The following is a 23437-nucleotide window of genomic DNA, read 5'->3' as shown; positions in this document are numbered from 1 at the left end:
TCTGTGGAGATGGGAGAACCTTCCAGAAGGAAAACCATCTCTGCAGCATTCCACCAATCAGGCCTTTATGGTAGAGTGGCCAGATGGAAGCCACTCCTCAGTAAAAGGCACATGACAGACAGATTGGAGTTTGCCAAAAGGCACCTAAAGGACTCTCAGACCATGAGAAACAAGATTCTCTGGTCTGATGAAACAGAACTTGAACTCATTGGCCTGAATGCCAAGTGTTACGTCTGGAGAAAACCAGGCACCGCTCATCACCTGGCCAATACCATCCCTACGGTGAAGTACATGAAATGTATATGAACAACTAAACTGTATACACTTTCTATAGTGAGTCCTTCTGTTATAGATTGAACATGCTTTTTAACCTTTTAAGTCTCAACATACAGCCATACTAACCATTTCCATCTACAACATGTTATTGTGTCCAGCCAACAGCTTCAACCCAAAAGGAATCAGTTGCAGCCGGTCGAAGACACCAGAGAGTCACAAACCACTATTAGGGAAACATTGTACTTTGATCTACTGGTCCTCTCTGTTTCACTTCTTATTTCTCTCACCTCTCCTCCTCTCAAATTCCTGTCTTTCTATCTCTCTCAGTTCTTAATTTCTTTTTCAAATTATCACAATCTAAAATGGAGTGAAAGCACATACTAATTGTGAAGAAGGCAGTGTCTTCATGTCAGTGTTGGACAGCAGTGTGTGAGAGCTGACCTCTGCCCTGACACAACGAATCAGGCGCCAACATCTCTCAAAAGTAGCCTCACTTATCACATACTGTATTTGATTTCTTGTCTAAATCCATCACACAGGAGACATGTAGCGAGCCTGGCTTTTTATATAATGAAGAAGTGAAACTTTGACGTGGCTCTTCCTCTTTAGGGTCTGAGGGGAGTTAGTACTGGTGTTGTTAGTCAAGCCCTGGGTGTGATTTTCTCCTGTGAGTCAGAACCTATGAATAGGGTTACAATTACACTTCTTCTTTTGCTTGTCACAAACTGGAAAAACTATTCTGAGTGGCAGGAACAGCTGTCTCTCAAACTATTCTTGCATTGGTTTTGTTTTTGCTGTAAAACATTGCCAGGTTATGGAAATTCAGCTCTGAATAGAAAATAGAGGACTTTGTTGAAGTACTGAAGGTTCATTTGATAAACTGAGACCCTAAAGAGACATGGAGGCTGTTTTAGGACTGTTGGTGATCTCAGCAGGAGTGTCTCATGGTAAGAAACAACTTTATATGTGTTGGTTTCCCTCTTCTTTTATGCAGAATATAATATAAGGAGTCTTGTATATCATGTAGCAGAAATGACGGATGATGATAGACAATATTCAGAACACTTAGAGACTGTCTCTTTACTCACTGTCCCATTATAATGATCACTGACTTCTGTTCTCTATTACGTTGATGCTGTTGGTTTGGTTATACTATTAGTCGCTTGTATCCTCATCTGAAAAATAATACATGTAGATATGGGTTAGAACAGTGATAGTCACTACCGTGTCTATTTTTCTTCTTGATCTTCAGGCTTGGAGACTTCCTGTGATGCTAGACAGGACGGATCTCAGTGTTATGGAGCTCTGGGAGGAACTGTCTATCTCCAGCTGATCACTAATGCCACGGGAAATGATCAACTCATATTTTGGAAAGGCACAATTGTTACTAAAGAAGAGATATTCAGAATGAGGAATAACAAACTGGTAATAAAAAACAGCCCCATTAAAGACAGAAGACACTTCTTTACAAACAATGGGACATTTAGGTTAAATAACACAACAAGGAATGATTCTGGTAAATACCTGCTAGATACATTTGATTTGAAAGGGGAAGCAATCAGCCTCAGTGGACTACAACTGTTCATCGAAGGTAATTAACTAACTCTTTATAAAGTTAATGTTGTCAAATAATTATTACAAATGATAACTTTGACAAGCTCTACATATTTCTCTTTGGCTAAACAAAAAATATGTGACTACCTAATAATCAAAATAATGAGAAATGCATTTTATGTGTAACCATGGAGTCATTTTTGTTTCATAGGCTACTGTAGTTGGTACATAGTCATAACCACATCCATCAACATTAAATCATCTGTTGGTTATTTGAAATGCCGTCATTGTGTATCATAAATCTGCTCCTCCTGTTGACTACAGTATCTTCTATGGCTTTCAAGAAGAATGGCTGGTGTTGTGTTCTAATGTGTTTTGCCCACTTACTACAGTTACATATCCTTCTTCCCCCACAGCTCCAGTGTCCTCTCCTCAGCTGTCCTCTGAGTGTCTGTCCCATGGAGAGATGAGGGTGTCCTGCTCCTCTGAGGGGGACGGTCCCCAGTACAGCTGGACTCTGGATGGACAGACACTGAGAGACACTGAGGCCTCTTCTGATAACGAGACAAACACCATCACTCTGAAGAAAGGCCTGTCTGGAGATCTCACCTGTACCATCAGAAACAACATCAGCAGTGTTGCTGTCAGCAAGATAATCTCACACTGTCCAGGTAATCTACTGTTTAATTAACAATGAAAATTGACCTGTTTAGAAACAGCATTATCCATTTGCCAGTATTTACATGTAATTCAGATACGCATGTGATTACTGTTAATTTGGATTGCCTACAGGGCTCATATATGTTAGCTGCACCTCATCCAACGGGACAAAGATATCAGAGTGGGTGAATGCCACTGGCAGTATCCTGTGTGTTGAGCCTACAACAGTGGCGACTGTGACTGAGGCCCCCACCAGTAAAACCTCCACTGGTGAGGGCCCGGGGCATGACCTTTTCTTTAATATAGACCACATGGAGAATTCAGTAAATCAGATTTTTTATATGAATAAAGACTTGCTAAAGTGCTAAAATGCAGCATTTTGACATGTGCCTCTGTCACCCTCTGTGACTTCTAGGAAGATGTTAACCCACTTAATGTTAAAATGTTTCCAAATGTTTACCATCATTGTAAAGCCCTAGTTATTCTATTACTTTGACAAAGTCATTTCTGAAGATGTTTCTTTATTCATGTGATTAATGATTCATTTTCAGGTTTAAATAAAACCTGTCCTTCATTTTAAGATCAACACTGTTAACTGAAATGAACTCTTGCTTTAATATGGTGAAACTATTCCTTTTTAAATAATTAAACATCTAATAGTCAAATCACAGTGTAAAAGCAGGTGAGCTGGTTCCACTCTTTCTGGCCAGTTTTGTGGTGAAGAACAGAGTGGGTCCAGTATAACATGTCAACCCTGTTACCCATAGACAGGATATTTTTTTTGTAACAATTTATTGTTGTTGTTGTGAAGTTTGCATTCAATTGCCCCTCCCTGTTGCACACAACAAGCTTTCATTCCTTCTGTCACAAGGGGATTTATGGCTGATTTAAGATGAAATCGTCAACCCTGTTATGGTCAACCCTTTTACGGTCAACCCTGTTACGTTATTTGACACTTAAAAGGCACTTACCATAGTATTTTTTTGGTATTTAACCTCTAGAGGTGGGAAAATGTTTTTAAAGTTAATTTGAACATGTGCTCTTTATGACATAGTGTTAAAATTAGGTGAAATAAATAAAATAAATCACCAAGTTACACTACCCAAAAGGGATTATTTCATGGAACGACCCTCTTGGAGTAGCAGCATCGTAGCATTTGTCACTTCTCAACTCAGATAAGTGATTCCTTAAAATGTTTTATTGCCACCAGGGTTCATATATGTTAACTGTATGTATTTATATTTAATACAGATCCCCATTAGCTGTTGCCAAGGCAGCAGCTAGTCTTCCTGGGGTCCAAACACATTAAGGCCCGTACATCACACATAAAACAAAAGATAAACAGTACATCATATAACATTATTACACCACTACATATCTGCAATACAAAATGTAGAATACCACCACACAACAATATTACAATGTACGTGTGTGTAGTGTGCATGTGGTAGCGTTTGTGTGTTTCTCACAGTACCCTTTGGTCCATAAGGTGTATTTTTATGTGTTTGAAAATGTGATTCTACTACTTGCATCAGTTAGCTGATGTGGAATATAATTCCATGTAGTCATTGCTCTATGTAGTATTGTTCGCCTACCATAGTCTGTTCTGGACTTGGGGATTGTGAAGAGACCTCTGGTGGCATGTCTTGTGGGGTATGCATGGGTGTCCAAACTGTGTGCTAGTAGTTTAAACAGCTTGTGGTCCTCTGTAGCTCAATTGGTAGAGCATGATGCTTGTAACGCCAGGGTAGTGGGTTCAATCCCCGGGACCACCCATACGTAAAAATGTATGCACGCATGACTGTAAGTCGCTTTGGATAAAAGCATCTGCTAAATGGCAGATTATATTATTGTCAATCTCTCCTCCGCTTTGAGCCATGTGAGATTGACATGCATATTATTAATGTTAGCTCTCCATGTACATTTAAGGGCCAGTCATGCTGCCCTGTTCTGAGCCAATTGTAATTGTCCTAATTCCCTCTTTGTGGCACCTGACCACATGACTGAACAGTAGTCCAGCTGCGACAAAACTAGGGCCTGTAGGACCTGCCTTGTTGATAGTGTTGTTAAGAAGGCAGAGCAGCGCTTTATTATGGACAGACTTCTCCCCCTCTTAGATACTGTTGTATAAACACGTTTTGACCATGACAGTTTACATTCCAGGGTTACTCCAAGCAGTTTAGTCACCTCAACTTGCCCAATTTCAACATTATTCATCACAATATTTAGTTGAGGTTTAGGGTTTAGTGAATGATTTGTCCCAAATACAATGCTTTTATTTTTTGAAATATTTTGGACTAACTTATTCCTTGCCAAACAATCTGAAAAAAACTGCAGCTCTTTGTTATGTGTTGCAGTCATTTCAGTCGCTGTAGTAGCTGATGTGTATAGTGTTGAGTCATCCGCATACATAGACACAATGGCTTTACTCAAAGCCAGTGGCATGTCGTTAGTAAAGATTGTAAAAAGTAATGGGAATTCCGGATTCTACCTGGATTATGTTGGAGAGGCTTCCATTAAAGAACATCTTCTGTGTTCTATTAGACAGGTAACTCTTTATCCACAATATAGCAGGGGGTGTAAAGCCATAAAACAAGTTTTTCCAGCAGCAGACTATGATCGATAATTTCAAAACAATCACTGAAGTCTTCTATTATCAATTTCTCTCAGCCAATAATCAGTTATTTGTGGAAGTGCTGTGCTTGTTGAATGTCCTTCACTATAAGCGTGCTGAAAGTCTGTTGTCAATTTGTTTACTGTAAAATAGCATTGTATCTGGTCAAACACAATTTTTTCCAAAAGTTGACTAAGGTTTGGTAACAGGCTGATTGGTTGGCTATTTGAGCCAGTAAATGGGGTTTTACTATTTTTGCCCAACACAGACAAGCAAATATTCTTTACATTATCAACATAAGAATCACTACAAAACTTATTGTATGACCTCTTATACACTATATTAGGCCCAGCAATTGGAACTTTGGTTTTCCTATATATAGCTACTATATTGTGATCAATACATCTGATCGATCTGGATACTGCTTTAAAGCAAATTTCTACAGCATTAGTAAAGATGTGATCAATACATGTTGATGTTTTCATTCCTTTGCTGTTTGTAACTACCCTGGTAGGTTGACTGATAACCTGAACCAGGTAGCAGGCACTGGTTACAGTTTGAAGCTTTTTCTTGAGTGGGCAGCTTGATGAAAGCCAGTCAAGATTGAAATCACCAAGAAAATATACCTCTCTGTTGATATCACATCAATTATCAAGCAAGATGGCAAGATGGCGCCGACAGACATCGCAGCTCCGTTTCTAGCTCTTAAGGAACTTTGCTGTATGTTGTTTTTTTGTGTGTTATTTCTTACATTATTAGCCCAGAATGTTTTTTGTGTTATTTCATACACCCGGAAATAACATTTGGATATCAGAGCGGCGGTAACTCACCAGCATTATGACCAGGAATATGACTTTCCCAAATTGGATCCTTTATTTGTACACCCCAGGGCAATTGAACTTATCAAAGAGGCATCTCCAAATCGCCGCCAGCGGAGAAGAGGTATTCGGAGTGGACTTCGAGTATATTATTCGCTAATGTCCAGTCTCCGGACAATAAAGTAGACGAGCTCAGGGCGAGGATCTCCTTCCAGAGAGACATCAGGGACTGTAACATACCCTGTTTCACGGAATCATGACTCTCTCCGGATATACTGTCCCCATCCATACAGCCAGCTGGGTGCTCAATACATTGCGCAGACAGGAATAAAGAACTCTCCGGGAAGAAGAAAGGCGGTGGTGTATGTTTCATGATTAACTACTCATGCTGTGATTGTGATAACGTACAGAAACTCAAGTCCTTTTGTTCACCCGACCTGGAATACCTCACAATCAAATGCAGACCGTATTACCTCCCAAGATAATTATCTTCGGTTATAGTCACAGCCATATATATTCCCCCTCAAGCCGATACCACGACGGCCCTCAAGGAACTACACTGAACTTTGTGCAAACTGGAAACCACATATCCTGAGGCCGCATTTATTGTAGCTGGGGATTTTAACAAAGCAAATTTGAGGAAAACGCCACCGAAAATCCTATCAACACATTGACTGTAGTACTCGCGCTGCTAAAACACTGAACCACTGTTATTCCCCGTTCCGGGGTGCCTACAAGGCCCTCCCCCGTCCTCAATTCGTCAAATCAGATCACCACTCCATTTTGCTCCTCCCTTCCCATAGGCAGAAACTCAAACAGGAAGTACCCGTGCTAAGGTCTATTCAATGCTGGTCCGACAACTGACAAATCAGAATCCATGCTTCAAGATTGTTTTGATCACGCGGACTGGGATATCTTCTGGGTAGCCTCTGAGAATAAATGGACATATACACGGACATGGTGACTGAGTTCATCAGGAAGTGTATAGGGGATGTTGTTCCCACTGTGACTATTAAAACCTACCCAAAACAGAAAGCGTGGATAGATGACAGTATTCGCGCAAAACTGAAAGCGCGAACCACCGCATTTAACCATGGCAAGGTGACTGGGAATATGGTTGAATACAAACAGTGTAGTTATTCCCTCAATAAGGCAATCAAACAGGCAAAACATCAGTACAGAGACAAAGTGGAGTCGCAATTCAACGGCTCAGACACGAGACGTATGTGGCAGGGTCCACAGAATATCACGGATTACAAAGTGAAAACAAGCCACGTCGCGGACACCGACTTCTTGCTCCCGGACAAGATAAACACCTTCGCCCGCTTTGAGGATAACAGAGTGCCACCGACGCAGCCCGCTCCCAAGGACTGTGAGCTCTTGTTCTCCGTGGCCGACATGAGTAAGACATTTAAGCGTGTTAACCCTCGCAAGGCTGCTGGCGTAGACGACGTCCCTAGCAGCGTACTCAGAGCATGCGCAGACCATCTGGCTGGAGTGTTTACGGACATATTCAATCTCTCCCTATCCCAGTCTGCTGTCCCCACTTGCTTCAAGATGTCCATCATTGTTCCTGTACCCAAGAAAGCAAACTGAACAAAATGACTATCGCCCCGTAGCACACACTTCTGTCATCATGAAGTGCTTTGAGAGGCTAGTTAAGGATCATATCACCTCTACCTTACCTGACACCCTAGACCCACTTCAATTTGCATACCGCCCCAATAGATCCACAGACGATGAAATCGCATCGCACTGCACACTGCCCTATCCCATCTGGACAATAATAATAATAAGCCATTTAGCAGACGCTTTCATCCAAAGCGACTTACAGTCATGTGTGCATACATTTTTACGTATGGGTGGTCCCAGGGATCGAACCCACTACCCTGGCGTTACAAGCGCCATGCTCTACCAATTGAGCTACAGAGGACAAGAGGAATACCTATGTAAGAATGCTGTTCATTGACTATGGCTCAGCCTTCAACACCATAGTACCCTCCAATCTCACCATTAAGCTCGGGGCCCTGGGTCTTGACCCCGTCCTGTGCAACTGGGTCCTGGACATCCTGAAGGCCGCCCCCAGGTGTTGAAGGTAAGAAACAACATCTCCACTTCGCTGATCCTCAACACAGGGGCCCCACAAGAGTGCATGCTCAGCCCCCTCCTGAATTCCCTGTTCACCCATGACTGCGTGGCCACACACGACTCCAACTCAATCATCAAGTTTGCAGACGACACAACAGTAGTAGGCCTGATTACCAACAATGACGAGACAGCCTACAGGGAGGAGGTGAGGGCCCTGGTGGAATGGTGCCAGGAAAATAATCTCTCCCTCAATGTCAACAAAACAAAGTAGCTGATCATGGACTTTAGGAAACAGGGGCGTGCTCCCTCTGCTATCTACATCGACGGGACCACAGTACCCTCCAAGCAGTTGAGAACGTCCTGACGGGCTGTATCACCGCCTGGTATGGCAACTGCACCGCCTGCAACCGCAGGGCTCTCCAGAGGGTGGTGCGATCTGCCCAACGCATTACCGGGGGCACACTGCCTGCCCTCCAGGACACCTACAGCACCCGACGTCACAGGAAGAACAAAACAATTATCAAGTACATCAACCACCCGAGCCACGGCCTGTTCACCCCGCTACCATCCAGAAGGCGAGGTCAGTACAGGTGCATCAAAGCTGGGACCGAGAGACTGAAAAACAGCTTCTATCTCAAGGCCATCAGACTGTTAAATAGCCAACACTAGCAGGCTACCACCCGGTTACTCAACCCTGCACCTTAGAGTCTGTTGCCCTATAGCCATGGAAAACCTGGTCACTTTAATAATGGAACACTAGTCACTTTAATAATGTTTACATACTGCTTTACTCATTTCATTTGTATATACTGTATTCTATTCTACGGTATTTTAGTAAATGCCACTCCGACATTGCTAGTCCTAATATTTATATATATCTTAATTCCATTCTTTTACTTTTAGATTTGTGTGTATTGTTGTGAATTGTTAGATACTACTGCATTGTTGGAGCTAGCAACTCAAGCATTTTGCTACACTCGCAATAACATATGCTAAATATGTGTATGTGACCAATAACATTTGATTTGATTTAATTTCACACATATTATCCATATACTGACTGTTAGCACTTGGTCTATAGCAGATTCCCACAATAATGGGCTTTAGCTGAGGCAGATGAACCTTTAGCCATATTACTTCAACAGTATTTAATATGAGATCATCTCTAAGCTTTACAGGAATGTGGTTATGAATATGGACTGCAAAACCGCCCCTTTGGCATTTCTGTCTTTTCTGTAGATGTTATAACCATGAATTGCTTCCACTGTATTATCAAGGAATTATCTAAGTGAGTTTCACAGATAGTCAGAATATGAATGTCATCTGTTACTAGCAAGTTATTGATTTCATAAACCTTGTTTCTTAAGCTACATACAGTGCATTCGGAAAGTACACAGACCCCTTGACTATTTCCACATTTTGTTACGTTGCAGCCTTATTCTAAAATTGATTAAATCGTTTTTTTTCCCCTAATCAATCTACACACAATAGTCAATAATGACAAATGCATAAACAAAAAATATATAAATATTACATTTACTTAAGGATTCAGAGCCTTTACTCAGTACTTTGTTGAAGCACCTTTGGCAGCAATTACAGCCTCAAGTCTTCTTGGGAATGATGCTACAAGCTTGGAACACCTGTATTTGGGGAGTTTCTCCATTTCTTCTCTGCAGATCTTCTCAAGCTCTGTCAAGTTGGATGGAGAGCGTCACTGCAAAGCTATTTTGAGGTCTCTCCAGAGATGTTCGATTGGGTTCAAGTCCGGGCTCTGCCTGGACCACTCAAAGATGTTCAGAGACTTGGCTGTGTGCTTATGGTCAATCCTGAGTGCTTTGGAGCAGGTTTTCACCAAGGATCTCTCTGTACTTTACGCCATTTGTCTTTCCCTCGATCCTGACTAGTCTCCCAGTCCCTGCCGCTGAAAAACATCCCCACAGCATGATGCTGCCACCACCATGCTTCACCATAGGGATGGTGCCAGGTTTCCTCCAGACATGACGCTTGTCATTCAGGCCAAAGAGTTCAATCTTGGTTTCATCAGACCAGAGAATCTTGTTTCTCATGGTCTATTTAGGTGCTGTCATGTGCCTTTTACTGAGGAGTGGCTTCTGTCTGGCCACTCTACCATAATGGCCTGATTGGTGGAGTGCTGCAGAGATGGTTGTCCTTCTGGAAGGTTCTCCCATCTCCACAGAGGAACTCTGGAGCTCTTTTTGAGTGACCATCAGGTTCTTGGTCAACTCCCTGACCAAGGCTCCTCTCCCCCGATTGATCAGTTTGGCCGGGTGGCCAGCTCTACGAAGAGTCTTGGTGGTTCCAAACTTCTTCCATCTAAGAACGATGGAGGCTACTGTGTTCTTGGAGACCTGCAATGCTGCAGAAATGTTTAGGTACCCTTCCCCAGATCTGTGCCTCAACACAATCCTATCTCGGAGCTCTACGGACAATTCCTTCGACATCATGGTTTGGTTTTTGCTCTGACATGCACTGTCAACTGTGGGACCTTATATAGACAGGTGTGTGCCTTTCCAAATCATGCCCAATCAACTTGTAGAAACATCTCAAGGACGATCAATGGAAACAGGATGCACCTGAGCTCAATTTCAAATCTCATAGCAAAGGGTCTGAATACTTATTTAAATAAATGTTTGTGTAAATTGATGAGGAAATAAATAATGTAATCAACTTTAGAATACTGCTGTAATGTAACAAAAAGTGGAAAAAGTCAAGGGGTCTGAATACTTTCCGAATGCACTGTATGTTAATGTAGGCTATGTTTAGCCCTTTTCTGGGATGCTTGATTGTTTGTATTGCTTTACTAGGAAGCTTATCAGAAGTAGACATGCTCATGTTATTTACATTTGAGCTGATAGTGCAGGGTGAGCTTCACATTGTTGTTGTGATGTGACTTACTTTAATGTATGACTGTTATTTATCGAATCACCTAACTATGTTTAATTGTCACTTGATTAAATGTATCATGTAACAATTAATTAATTAGGAATTTGGGGCACCATGGAAGAAGTTGTTTAACGAGTTACCATCTCCTGAATTAAACTTTTAGAATATATAAATGTTATATATCGATAACAGTCACTTATTAAATAATTACCTCTTATCAGTCTCATTCGGAACGTCTCATAATCCTTGAACTTACAAGAACCCTAACCTTATTGATGAATCAGCAATACACAAATTGGCTTAATTATTTATTTACTAACTAACTAAATAATAACACAATACAAACACACACACACACATAGGTTATTGGTTACTAACGTAATACAATGAAAACAGGTCCCTAGAGGACTGGACTAACAATAGCATGAATGCTTGGGTAGAAGGAGGGTCAGAGTGGAAGGGAGAGACAGAGATTCAAACTATCGTGGATACTTTGGAAACTACGCTCATGGATATACAAATGCTTAAAACCCACTAAATGCTCATTCGGATTATAAATACAACATGTATTTACGTGTAGCTCTCCTCGATAGTTGAGTTGATGATGTAGGACTCTGGTTTGCCCACCAGAGATCCCAATGTCCTTGGTGGAGTTTCTGGTCGTAGTGGTGGTTAGAAAGGATATGTCAGATGTACCAGCGGTTGTCGGAAAGGGTTTGTCCTTCCCAACTCGTGTCTTTAGTGAAAGTTCTCTAGACGACTATACATGCCAGCTGCAGACTGAGATGATAAGGTCTAGTGCATTGTTGTCTTCTTCTTTACCTCGTGTAGAGGTTGAGAGTTTCAGAGTTTCTCCATTTCAAACGTGTCGACTCACGTTTTCTGGTCTTTCTGGTCTAGTCATTTTGTAACGTGTAGCTTCAGCTTCACTCGTCCTGGTCTGGTAGAAATTCAACCATTTGCAACATCTGGCTTGTACCGCAATCTGCTTGGTCTGCCTTTGGTAATTGAGTTGTAGTTTTAAACCATTTTGTAACGTTTAGCTCACGCTTCACGTCTGCTGGTCTTGTAGAAATTCAACCATATTAAGCCGTGGGGCTTCCTGGTCTAATGTTAATTTGTTTTTCAAGGCTTTTTATGCACTTTGGGTAAAAGGGACATTCCATCAGGTTTGTGCTCATCTGGGCGTGGCCACTGACTGAGAACAAATCAATATGGAAAACAATCATCTCATCTCATGAACTTAAATGTTTCAATTGACCAATGCGGCACATTTGGGCAGACTTGATACAAAATAGTCCAGTATTGCAATGCTTCACTGGATCAATCTGAAACGTTGCACACACACTGCTGCCATCTAGTGGCCGACATCTAAATTGCGCCTAAACTGCAATATTATTACATTTACATTTTAGTCATTTAGCAGACGCTCTTAACCAGAGCGACTTACAGGAACAATTAGGGTTAAGTGCCTTGCTCAAGGGCACATTAACGTCATTTAGCAGACGCTCTTAGCCAGAGCGACTCACAAATTGGTGCGTTCACCCTATAGCCAGTGGGATAACCACTTTACAATTGGGGGGGGGGGGGGGGGGGGATTAGAAGGAATACTTTATCCTATCCCAGGTATTCCTTAAAGAGGTGGGGTTTCAAATGTCTTCGGAAGGTGGTGAGTGACTCCGCTGTCCTGGCGTCGTGAGGGAGCTTGTTCCACCATTGGGGTGCCAGAGCAGCGAACAGTTTTGACTGGGCTGAGCGGGAGCTATGCTTCCGCAGAGGAAGGGGAGCCAGCAGGCCAGAGGTGGATGAACGCAATGTCCTCGTTTGGGTGTAGGGACTGATCAGAGCCTGAAGGTACAGAGGTGCCGTTCCCCTCACTGCTCCATAGGCAAGCACCATGGTCTTGTAGCGGATGCGAGCTTCAACTGGAAGCCAGTGGAGTGTGCGGAGGAGGGGGGTGACGTGAGAGAACTTGGGAAGGTTGAACACCAGACGGGCTGCGGCATTCTGGATGAGTTGTAGGGGTTTAATGGCACAGGCAGGGAGCCCAGCCAACAGCGAGTTGCAGTAGTCCAGACGGGAGATGACAAGTGCCTGGACCAGGACCTGCGCCGCTTCCTGTGTAAGGCAGGGTCGCACTCTCCGAATGTTGTAGAGCATGAACCTGCAGGAGCGGGTCACCGCCTTGATGTTGGCGGAGAACGACAGGGTGTTGTCCAGGGTCACGCCTAGGCTCTTCGCACTCTGGGAGGAGGACACAGCGGAGTTGTCAACCGTGATGGCGAGATCATGGAACGGGCAGTCCTTCCCCGGGAGGAAGAGCAGCTCCGTCTTGCCAGGGTTCAGCTTGAGGTGGTGATCCGTCATCCATACTGATATGTCTGCCAGACATGCAGAGATGCGATTCGCCACCTGGTTATCAGAAGGGGGAAAGGAGAAGATTAGTTGTGTATCATCAGCGTAGCAGTGATAGGAAAGGCCATGTGAGGATATGACAGAGCCAAGTGACTTGGTGTATAGGGAGAAAAGGAGAGGGCCCAGAACCGATCCCTGGGGGACACCAGTGGTGAGAGCACGTGGTGCGGAGACAGCTTCCCGCCACGCCACTTGGTAGGAGCGACCGGTCAGGTAGGACGCAATCCAGGAGTGAGCCGCGCCGGAGATGCCCATCTCGGAGAGGGTGGAGAGGAGGATCTGATGGTTCACAGTATCAAAGGCAGCAGACAGGTCTAGAAGGACAAGCGCAGAGGAGAGAGAGTTAGCTTTAGCAGTGCGGAGAGTCTCCGTGACACAGAGAAGAGCAGTCTCAGTTGAATGACCAGTCCTGAAACCTGATTGGTTTGGATCAAGAAGGTCATTCTGAGAGAGATAGCAGGAGAGTTGGCTAAAGACGGCACGCTCAATAGTTTTGGAAAGAAAAGAAAGAAGGGATACTGGTCTGTAGTTGTTGACATCAGTGGGGTCAAGTGTTGGTTTTTTGAGAAGGGGAGTAACTCTCGCTCTCTTGAAGACGGAAGGGACATGGCCAGCGGTCAAGGATGAGTTGATCAGCGAGGTGAGGTAGGGGAGAAGGTCACCGGAGATGGTCTGGAGAAGGGAGGAGGGGATGGGGTCAAGCGGGCAGGTTGTTGGGCGGCCTGCAGTCACAAGTCGCAGGATTTTATCTGGAGAGAGAGGGGAGAAAGAAGTCAAAGCATAGGGTAGGGCAGTGTGAGCAGGACCAGCAGTGTCATTAGACTTAACAAACGAGGATCGGATGTCGTCAACCTTCTTTTCAAAGTGGTTGACGAAGTCATCCACAGAGAGAGAGGAGGGGGGGGGGGGGGGGGGGGGATTCAGGAGGGAGGAAAATGTGGCAAAGAGCTTCCTAGGGTTAGAGGCAGATGCTTGGAATTTAGAGTGGTAGAAAGTGGCCTTAGCAGCAGAAACAGATGAAGAAAATGTAGAGAGGAGGGAGTGAAAAGATGCCAGGTCGGCAGGGAGTTTAGTTTTCTTCCATTTCCGCTCCGCTGCCCGGAGCTCTGTTCTGTGAGCTCGCAATGAGTCATCAAGCCACGGAGCTGGAGGGGAGGACCGAGCCGGCCGGGAGGATAGGGGACACAGAGAGTCAAAGGATGCAGAAAGGGAGGAGAGGAGGGTTGAGGAGGCAGAATCAGGAGATTGGAGGGAGAAGGATTGAGCAGAGGGAAGAGATGATAGGATGGAGGAGGAGAGAGTAGTGGGAGAGAGAGAGCGAAGGTTGCGGCGGCGCATTACCATCTGTGTAGGGGCAGAGTGAGTAGTGTGGGAGGAGAGTGAGAGAGAAAAGGAAACAAAGTAGTGGTCGGAGACTTGGAGGGGAGTTGCAGTGAGATTAGTAGAGGAGCAGCATCTAGTGAAGATGAGGTCAAGCGTATTGCCTGCCTTGTGAGTAGGGGGGGACGGTGAGAGGGTGAGGTCAAAAGAGGAGAGGAGTGGAAAGAAGGAGGCAGAGAGAAATGAGTCGAATGTGGACATAGGGAGGTTGAAATCCCCCAAAACTGTGAGGGGTGAGCCATCCTCAGGGAAGGAACTTATCAAGGCGTCAAGCTCATTGATGAACTCTCCAAGGGAACCTGGAGGGCGATAGATGACAAGGATATTAAGCTTAAATGGGCTAGTGACTGTGACAGCATGGAATTCAAATGAGGAGATAGACAGATGGGTTAGGGGAAAAATTGAGAATGTCCACTTGGGAGAGATGAGGATTCCTGTACCACCACCCCTCTGACCAGATGCTCTCGGGGTATGCGAGAACACATGGTCAGACGAGGAGAGAGCAGTAGGAGTAGCGGTGTTTTCAGTGGTGATCCATGTTTCCGTCAGCGCCAGGAAGTCGAGGGACTGGAGGTTGGCATAGGCTGGGATGAAGTCAGCTTTGTTGGCAGCAGAACGGCAGTTCCAGAGGCTGCCTGCGACCTGGAACTCCACGTGGGTGGTGCGTGCAGGGACCACCAGGTTGGAGAGGCAGCAGCCACGCGGTGTGGTGCGTTTGTGTAGCCTGTGCAGAGAGGAGAGAACAGGGATAGGCAGAGGCATAGTTGACAGGCTGTAGCAAATGGCTACAAAAATGCAGAGGAGATCGGAATGAAATGGACTAAGCATCTGGGAGCGGAGAGAGCAGGGCCTCCCTTACCAAAAACTTCTACCTCAGAAACTAAAATTGTTTCACTGAACCACCCGAACAAAAAAAAAAAAAAACTCTCCCAACTTCCGCCTTTGGAAATCAGAATTGTTGTGAACCACAGCGGTTCAATGTTTAAAGGAATAGACTCAGCCCACTTTGTTCAGCTAGCCAACTATGACACCATAGCCAGCTAGCAGACTAGCATCCAATAACAATAACACACCGTTTAGCACCAACACTTGGTCACAACAAACCACCAATAATGTGATAACACACTAAACAGATCATTCGTGTCTGTGTCAAGTTCCTTTCATGACGCAGCAATGATTAGACGTTGGCTAGCTAGGACAAGTATATTGTGGTTAGCTACTACAGTACAGCCAGCTGGTCATGTTGGTAGCTAGCAATGGCCACTGTGTTGACTCTGTTTGAAGAACGGCTAGCTAGCTAGCTTCGTGCTACAGCCGGCACGGCCGAGGACACTGCCAAGACACAGTAGCTACCCACAACAACCCACGAAGCCTAGCTATGACGCCGTAGCCAACCTGCAAGCTAGCATCCATTAGCACACAACTTAGCATCAACACCTGGCCACAACAAACTGCCAAGAGTGTGTCAGCACACCAAACAGACAATTCAAGTCCGTGTCGAGTTCCCTTCACAACGCAGCAAAATAAAAATAAAAAATTAAACGTTGGAACCAGCTCTCCAGCGTTGCTAATCGTTACCAGTAGCTACCCGCTAGCTAGCTAGCCTCGTGCCTCGATACTAACCTACAACTACCCACGGAAAGCTACAATAACAACAGCACCAACCTACAATAAATACAATACCTAACTACAGCTAACTACCTACCTACGATCTAATACATGGTTAAGCAAAAGTTAAACGTTGGCTAGGACTACATTACCATTGGAACCAGCTCTCCAGCGTTGCTAATCGTTACCAGTAGCTACCCGCTAGCTAGCTAGCCTCGTGCCTCGATACTAACCCACAATTACCCACGGAAACCTACAAAAACAACAATACTAACCTACAATAAATACAATACCTAACTACAGCTAACTACCTACCTACGATCTAACACATGGTTAAGCTTTACTCAACACTACATGTAGCTTACCTCCTGCTTACCTCCAGCCAGAGAAAAACACGACCTCAAAAAAAAAAACTACGTGTTATGTTGTTAATAATATTATATTGTCTCTTGCATATCAAAGATGATGGAACAAAAAAACACCCTGTTTTTTTGTTTGTATGAACTTTTACCAGATCTAATGTGTTATATTCTCCTACATTAATTTCACATTTCCACAAACTTCAAAGTGTTTCCTTTCAAATGGTATCAAGAATATGCATATCCTTGCTTCAGGTCTCCCGAGTGGCGCAGTGGTCTAATCCAGGCTCTGTCGTAGCCGGCCGCAACCGGGAGACCCATGGGGCAGTGTACAATTGGCCCAGCGTTGTCCAGGGTAGGGGAGGGAATGGCCGGCAGGGATGTAGCTCAGTTGGTAGAACATGGCGTTTGCAACACCAGGGTTGTGGGTTCGATTCCCACGGGGGGCCAGTATGAAAAAAATAAAAAATAATGTATGAACTCATTAACTGTAAGTCGCTCTGGATAAGAGCGTCTGCTAAATTACTAAAATGTAAATGTTGTAAAAAAATCTAGAATGCTAAAATCACATTGTTATCTTCACAAAAGTATTATTATACTTAATCATTCGTTTAATACAACAATTAGATGCAAACCTCATAACTGGGAAGTGTACACCCCCAGATACAGTTATGTTGTTCCACCATCTTTAATGAATATTGTTTCATTATCCACTTTTGGATGTTGGAGTCTTGGCGGGAAGAAATTCCCTCTCCCAATACTGCAAGGCATGGAAAATAAAGTTTCTGCAAGGAATTTACGACTGGTCATAAAACTGGCCCCCAGGAAAGGGGGTGTTCAAACCTTTGCCTAGCCGACATTTTTTATCCTCAGCCTATGAGGGCAAGTCATGACACAGTGGACTACCTACTAGGTCACACCGCCTCAGTGCTATCAGTATAACTCTGGTTCATAGGCATATGATTACTGCATACAATAGTTGTAGGATCAACAGAGGCATTCAGGGCAGTTAGGGGGACATAAATTAAATTACTTACATTGTGTCTGCCAATGCCCCTGGGAGAATGTACATTTGCTGCAGCATTATGACAACTATTCAACACAATGGTAGGGATTAACTGAGATGGTCTTGGGTCATTGATAAGTCATTGTCTCAACGCGGCCTTGAAATGCGTGGACAGAGTCCAGGAGCCATGATGATTTGGATGGACTCCGTCATTCCTGTAGAGCATCTTCTGTTTCCAGAAGGTGTCAAAGTTATATATAAACGTGATTCCAACAGATCTACAGTAATCTTTAAGCCAGGAGTGTAATGCCAGTAGCCTGCTGAATCTTTCACACCCGCGGCCCAACGATGGTACCGGACCTGAAATAATTTAGTGCTAGAATCAGTTTTTAAAAATCAATTTTCAGAAGTTCTGAGCTAGCCCTCCTGATGTCGTTTGACACCGCATGGACTACAACAGCGTCAGCTCCCGGCATCTGTCATAGAATGGTCGGAAGGAGCCTTGTAATGTCCTGTACTCGTGGTCCAGGAAGCACAGGGTTTTTGCCCCGGCAACCAAGATGTTTCTTACAATAGAACTGCCGATGACGACAGCTGGTGCAATGGCTAAGGAGATCCGGCCGTTCTTTTGCCTTGAGTGGTTTCGCAAACCCCTCGAGGGCGATGGGGCCCGATGGACCCGAGCCAGCTGTGGTATCCATTGTGGATGATGAGTGGGCTGGAGTCTCAGACAGCCGCACGGTCTGATGAGGGTGGGAGCTCTGAAGATAATTGATTGTGCCTGGGACCGCAGAGGTGTCCCACGCTAATTGTGGCTGTATTCCCTGTTGCCTGTTGCTTTTTCCCTGCAACCTGACCTGGCTGGAACTGCGTTGTATAGCTACCAACATTAGCCGATGCTGCGACCAACAGTACATGCAAAGACATTGCTTCCATGCTCACAGCTGTGAGAGGATTTAAAGGAGGCCACATATTTCTGCTTTTCGGATTTTGCAATTTGTGTGAGCTCTTTTTGTTCATTTAGTTGAGAAATTCCCTGTAATTAGAGAGACACGGAAGCCCAGCTAGCCTAGCTAGCCTAGCTGGCTGGCAGTCTCAAATGGAGGTCCTTATTGAACATTTTCAATGCTACAGGAGCTGTGTTTATTTTTGCTTTATTCCAGGACAATGTGGACCGCCCAGACTTTCAATGTAGCAGCTGTTTGCTTGCAGAGGACTGCAGGGGCGAAGTGGCTACTCTTAGCAAACAAATAGCTAACCTACCCAAGCTACTGGGGAATCCACGCCTGCCTACTTTTTATTTTTCTTCTACCCTAGTAGCCGGATGCCGCTCTGGTCTGATGGAAATGTTGCTGACGTGTTGGTTCTCTACTGCCGACTGGCCGGTACTCTGCAGGGATCCCTCCCCGAAGGGGTCTCCCCCTTCACCTGGAGAACGGAGCTAGTAGGATGCTCCTGGATGACTTGGGAGATGTTCCTGTTCTCGATCCTACCAATCAGCCATGGAGATATGTCACTCGCCATGGAAGTCGAAAACAGCGACCTCTGGCAACAGGGGCCTCCTTGGAGATTTGAAGCCCGGACCGGACACAGAACAGAAACAGCTTCGCCGCCCTGGATCAAGAGGTTCCGGCGCCTTCTTTCATTGGGGAAGCCACTTCGCCCCTGCAGTCCTCTGCAAGCAAACAACTGCTACATTGAAAGTCTGGGCGGTCCACATTGTCCTGGAATAAAGCAAAAATAAACACAGCTCCTGTAGCATTGAAAATGTTCAATAAGGACCTCCATTTGAGACTGCTAGGCTAGCTAGGCTAGCTAGGCTAGCTGGGCTTCTGTGTCTCTCTAATTACAGGGAATTTCTCAACTAAATGAACAAAAAAAGCTCACACAAATTGCAAAATCCGAAAAGCAGAAATATGTGGCCGCCTCCTTTAAATCCTCTCACAGTGGTGAGAATGAAAGCCGTGTCTTTGCACGTACTGTTGGTCGCAGCATTGGCTAATGTTGGTAGCTATACAATGCAGTTCCAGCCAGGTCAGGTTGCAGGGAAAAAGCAACAGGCAGCAGGGAATACAGCCACAATTAGCGTGGGACACCTCTGCGGTCCCAGCCATAAGGGCTAACCGCGTCGCGGGCTGTGTTCAAGCTGTTTGTTGAAAACCCTTCTAGCTTGATACTGATAGCTACCAGCTAGGCTAGTAGCTAGCTACGGTAAACAACTTCAGGCTTTTTGGTCTGGCAGAATCCCGGGACAGATAGTAGCAGTCACAGCAACTGAGGCTAACCGCGATGCAGGATCCAAAATCAAAAAGTATATAAATCAAACTTTGCAAGGAAACACTGTCACAACTTTACAAAAACAATAAACCGAAGGGACAAAGATATCAGGGTGGATGATTGAGGCTAATAATACCCTGTGTTGAGCCTACAACAGTGGCCACACAACTGTGACAGAGGCAACCATTGGTAAGAGGCATGAAACCTTAGTAATTGCTCAACACGTCCCAGCCACAATAAATCATTTTACTGCTGTCTCCCTTTAACAGAACATTCAGCATTCAGGGCTGGTAGGATTTATGTTGAAAGCAGATCTTACTGCAGTTATTTTTAATGGATTTTATTAATTAGCTGATTTCTTAATTCAAGTGTTACACTGTCTCACTTCTGTCCTCCAGGACCAAGGTCCAATGTGTTTGTTTATTTCCAACTTGCTGAAGTCTTCATTCTGCTGACAGTCTGTCTGGGATCATACTGTTTCTACAAGAAGAAAACCTGTCCTCAAGAACAAGGTCAGTAACCATGCACCATTGTACCTTTGTTTAACATATTTTGTTTGATAAGTTTAATTGTATTATTATGCTTAATTCGCTCTCTCTCCGTCTTTCCCCCTCTCTCTCTCTCCAGATGATGGTGAGTAAGCAGAGCGTATGCAGTCTCTTGCCATGGGGACCATGACTAATAACTAATGATGATGTTATACTGCTTATCACTGTTTTAATATTTTAATGGAGCTCAAACTCAAAGCACAGTAATATATTTACTCAAAATATGCCATTCAGTTCTTTTGACATTCATTTTCTTAGTTTCATAATGTTCCTTAAGACCTGTCCGTAACAAGTTAATAATTAATGATCTATGTGATGGTGTTTATTTAATGGATTTTTAACACTTGAATTGTAGTGTTTTAGTGTTTTTTTATTTGTACATAGAGTTACATAAACTAATGAAAATTCTATTGTGTTTTTGAAAATACATTTTCTTTCATATTCTAATGTTACCTTCAAAAACCTGAACAAATTACTATTTTTGCGATAGCATATATGTAGAGTTCAAAAGGTACTTGCACTCAAAACCATGAAAAGGAAAAACCCAAGGAGATGCAAAAATAATGTACTTAATTTAATCCATGCTCAAAAGAATACAAAAGGTGCTATTAAACAAAAAACTGAGCATACATTTTGACCTCAGGCCTTCATCAGTGCTGTACAAACAAATTATGACGACATGTACTTAAGGAGAGACACCTTCTGTGCATAACAGGTGCAACAGGTGAAAACAGGTAGTTGATTAGAGACTGGCGAATAGGGAGGCAATGCAAGGAATATATAGAAGAATATAAAAAACGGACAAATCAAATGTCACATATCATTGGAAAGAGACAAAAGTCTGTACATAACAATATCAGAAGCAATAGATATGAAATTCTCAAGTAAGCCAAAAACTCAGAGTGCAGGGGTAGAGAAATTGTCTCGAAGGGGGGGTCCCTCGAGGCCAGGCTATTCTAGTGTTCATTATTGTTAAACATTTCAAAGGAGTGAATAGTACAGTATATTGTTTTCTTTTATGTTGCTTGTCATATACAGTAACAGAAATGTATGAGTTTGGGAAGGCTTTTTATCTGGGAAACTGTAACATAGACACTCCCCTTCTTACTGTAACTTCATCATGTTTTGATTTGAAGTATTTGTGTGATTTTGAATACATAGAAAATAATAAAAGCAAGCAAATTTTTGAAACATTCTGGACCTCATTTCTCATTATCTACTACGTTTTGAAACAGTCTGGACCTCATTTCTCATTATCTACTACATTATTTAACATTCTGGACCTCTTCTCATTATCTACTACTTTTTGTTTAAAGCATGACAAACTAAGTGACTATATGCAGGGTTTTCTGACTTTTCTATCAGCCCACTGAAATGTTATAAAACATACAGTGCATTAAAAAAGTTTTCAGACCCCTTAACTTTTCCACATTTGTTACGTTACAGCCTGCTACGAACCCCGTGGCTTTAAACGTCTAGGGTGGGTGGACATGAGACCCGTAACATAATTCATGCGAATTAGAAGCGTGACATAGAACAGTGAGAACAAAAACTACACGACAACCATCAACTACCATCAAACATAAAAGGTTTATTTTTGAACACACAGTAAAGGTTTGGGAAAAACGGCTGAGCAGGACCCAAGAAATGAAACAATAGTGTAAAACACCCCTAAACTGATCTTGCCTGCCTCAAGAACCGCTAAGCTACTGCTAATCATACAAAAGTACAGTGGGTGGTCCGCTCAGGTCTAACTAGTGTTTTTAGACAGTTTTCTTCCTACGGGTAATGTACGCCCAAGGGCAACTTGCTTAAATTCCCCTTTTCCCAGAAACACACAAAGTTACCAAACAGAGTAACCAGCAAATGAGTGAGTACACAAACACAGGACACCACAGTATCCATACTCACATACGAAAAATAGTCTAACAAAGTTACCAAACAGAGTAACCAGCAAATGAGTGAGTACACAGGACACCACAGTATCCATACTCACATACGGAAATAGTCTCTAACAACAAACACAACTGACCGGCTTTTAAACAATGGGATGTGTGATTGAAAAACCAGAAACAGGTGGTGCAATGCAGAGGAATGTTCACTGATTGGTCCACCTTAGCAATCAGCTGACACCCCAACGACCACCAATCAGGAACATACAGGACACCTGTGATTAGGGCAGAAGGAGAGGAAAAACACAAAAAGACACAGGATACCTGTATCCGTAACACAGCCTTTTTCTAAAATGGATTAAATAGTTTCCCCCCCCCTCATCAATATATACACAATACCCCATAATGACAAAGCAAAAAACAGGTTTTTAGAAATGTCAAAAATAATAATAACAAAAATAAATATTACATTTACATAAGTATTCAGACCCTTTACCCAGTACTTTGTTGAAGCACCTTTGGCAACGATTACAGCCTCGATACTTCTTGGGTATGACGCTACAAGGTTGGCACACCTGTATTTGGGAAGTTTCTCCCATTCTTCTCTGCAGATCCTCTCAAGCTCTGTCAGGTTGGATGGGGAGCGTCGCTACACAGCTATTTTTAGGTCTATCCAGAGATGTTCGATCGGGTTCAAGTCCGGGCTCTGGCTGGGCCTCTCAAGGACATTCAGTGACTTGTCCCGAAGCCACTCCTGCGTTGTCTTGGCTGAGTGCTTAGGGTAGTTGTCCTGTTGGAAGGTGAACCTTCGCCCCAGTCTGATGTCCTGAGCACTCTGGATCAGGTTTTCATCAAGTATCTCTCTGTACTTTGCTCCGTTCATCTTTCCCTCGATCCTGACTAGTCTCGCAGTCCCTGCCAGTGAAAAACATCCCCACAGCATGATGCAGCCACCACCATGCTTCACCGTAGGGATGGTATTGGCCAGGTGATGAGTGGTGCCTGGTTTCCTCCAGACGTAACGCATGGCATTCAGGC

The 23437-nt window shown here is 43.8% G+C and overlaps 1 protein-coding gene across 1 annotated transcript; it reads left to right on the top strand.

Annotated features, from left to right (window-relative positions):
• Positions 1-900: 900 nt before the first annotated feature.
• LOC311105054 (uncharacterized protein) lies at positions 901-21695 on the top strand. The gene is made up of 5 exons (XM_084147042.1): positions 901-1223; positions 1529-1867; positions 2247-2501; positions 20358-20471; positions 20587-21695. Exons 1-5 carry the CDS (start codon positions 1175-1177, stop codon positions 20598-20600), a joined length of 771 nt encoding a protein of 256 aa, XP_084003168.1. The 5' UTR covers positions 901-1174; the 3' UTR covers positions 20601-21695.
• The last annotated feature ends 1742 nt before the right edge of the window (positions 21696-23437 follow it).

The sequence above is a fragment of the Coregonus lavaretus genome (genome assembly GCF_964263955.1).
Source record: "Coregonus lavaretus genome assembly, chromosome: 29".
NCBI lineage: Eukaryota > Metazoa > Chordata > Actinopteri > Salmoniformes > Salmonidae > Coregonus > Coregonus lavaretus.
The sequence above is the reverse complement of the archived record's forward strand: the minus strand, read 5'-3'. Positions and strand labels throughout refer to the sequence as shown.

Excerpts from the sequence above, each read along its gene's own strand:
- LOC311105054 (XM_084147042.1), top strand. The coding sequence starts at position 1,175 with ATGGAGGCTGTTTTAGGACTGTTGGTGATCTCAGCAGGAGTGTCTCAT. Across the intron at positions 1,224-1,528 it reads CTCAGCAGGAGTGTCTCATG|GCTTGGAGACTTCCTGTGAT; the intron begins GTAAGAAACAAC and ends CTTGATCTTCAG. Across the intron at positions 2,502-20,357 it reads GATAATCTCACACTGTCCAG|GACCAAGGTCCAATGTGTTT; the intron begins GTAATCTACTGT and ends TCTGTCCTCCAG.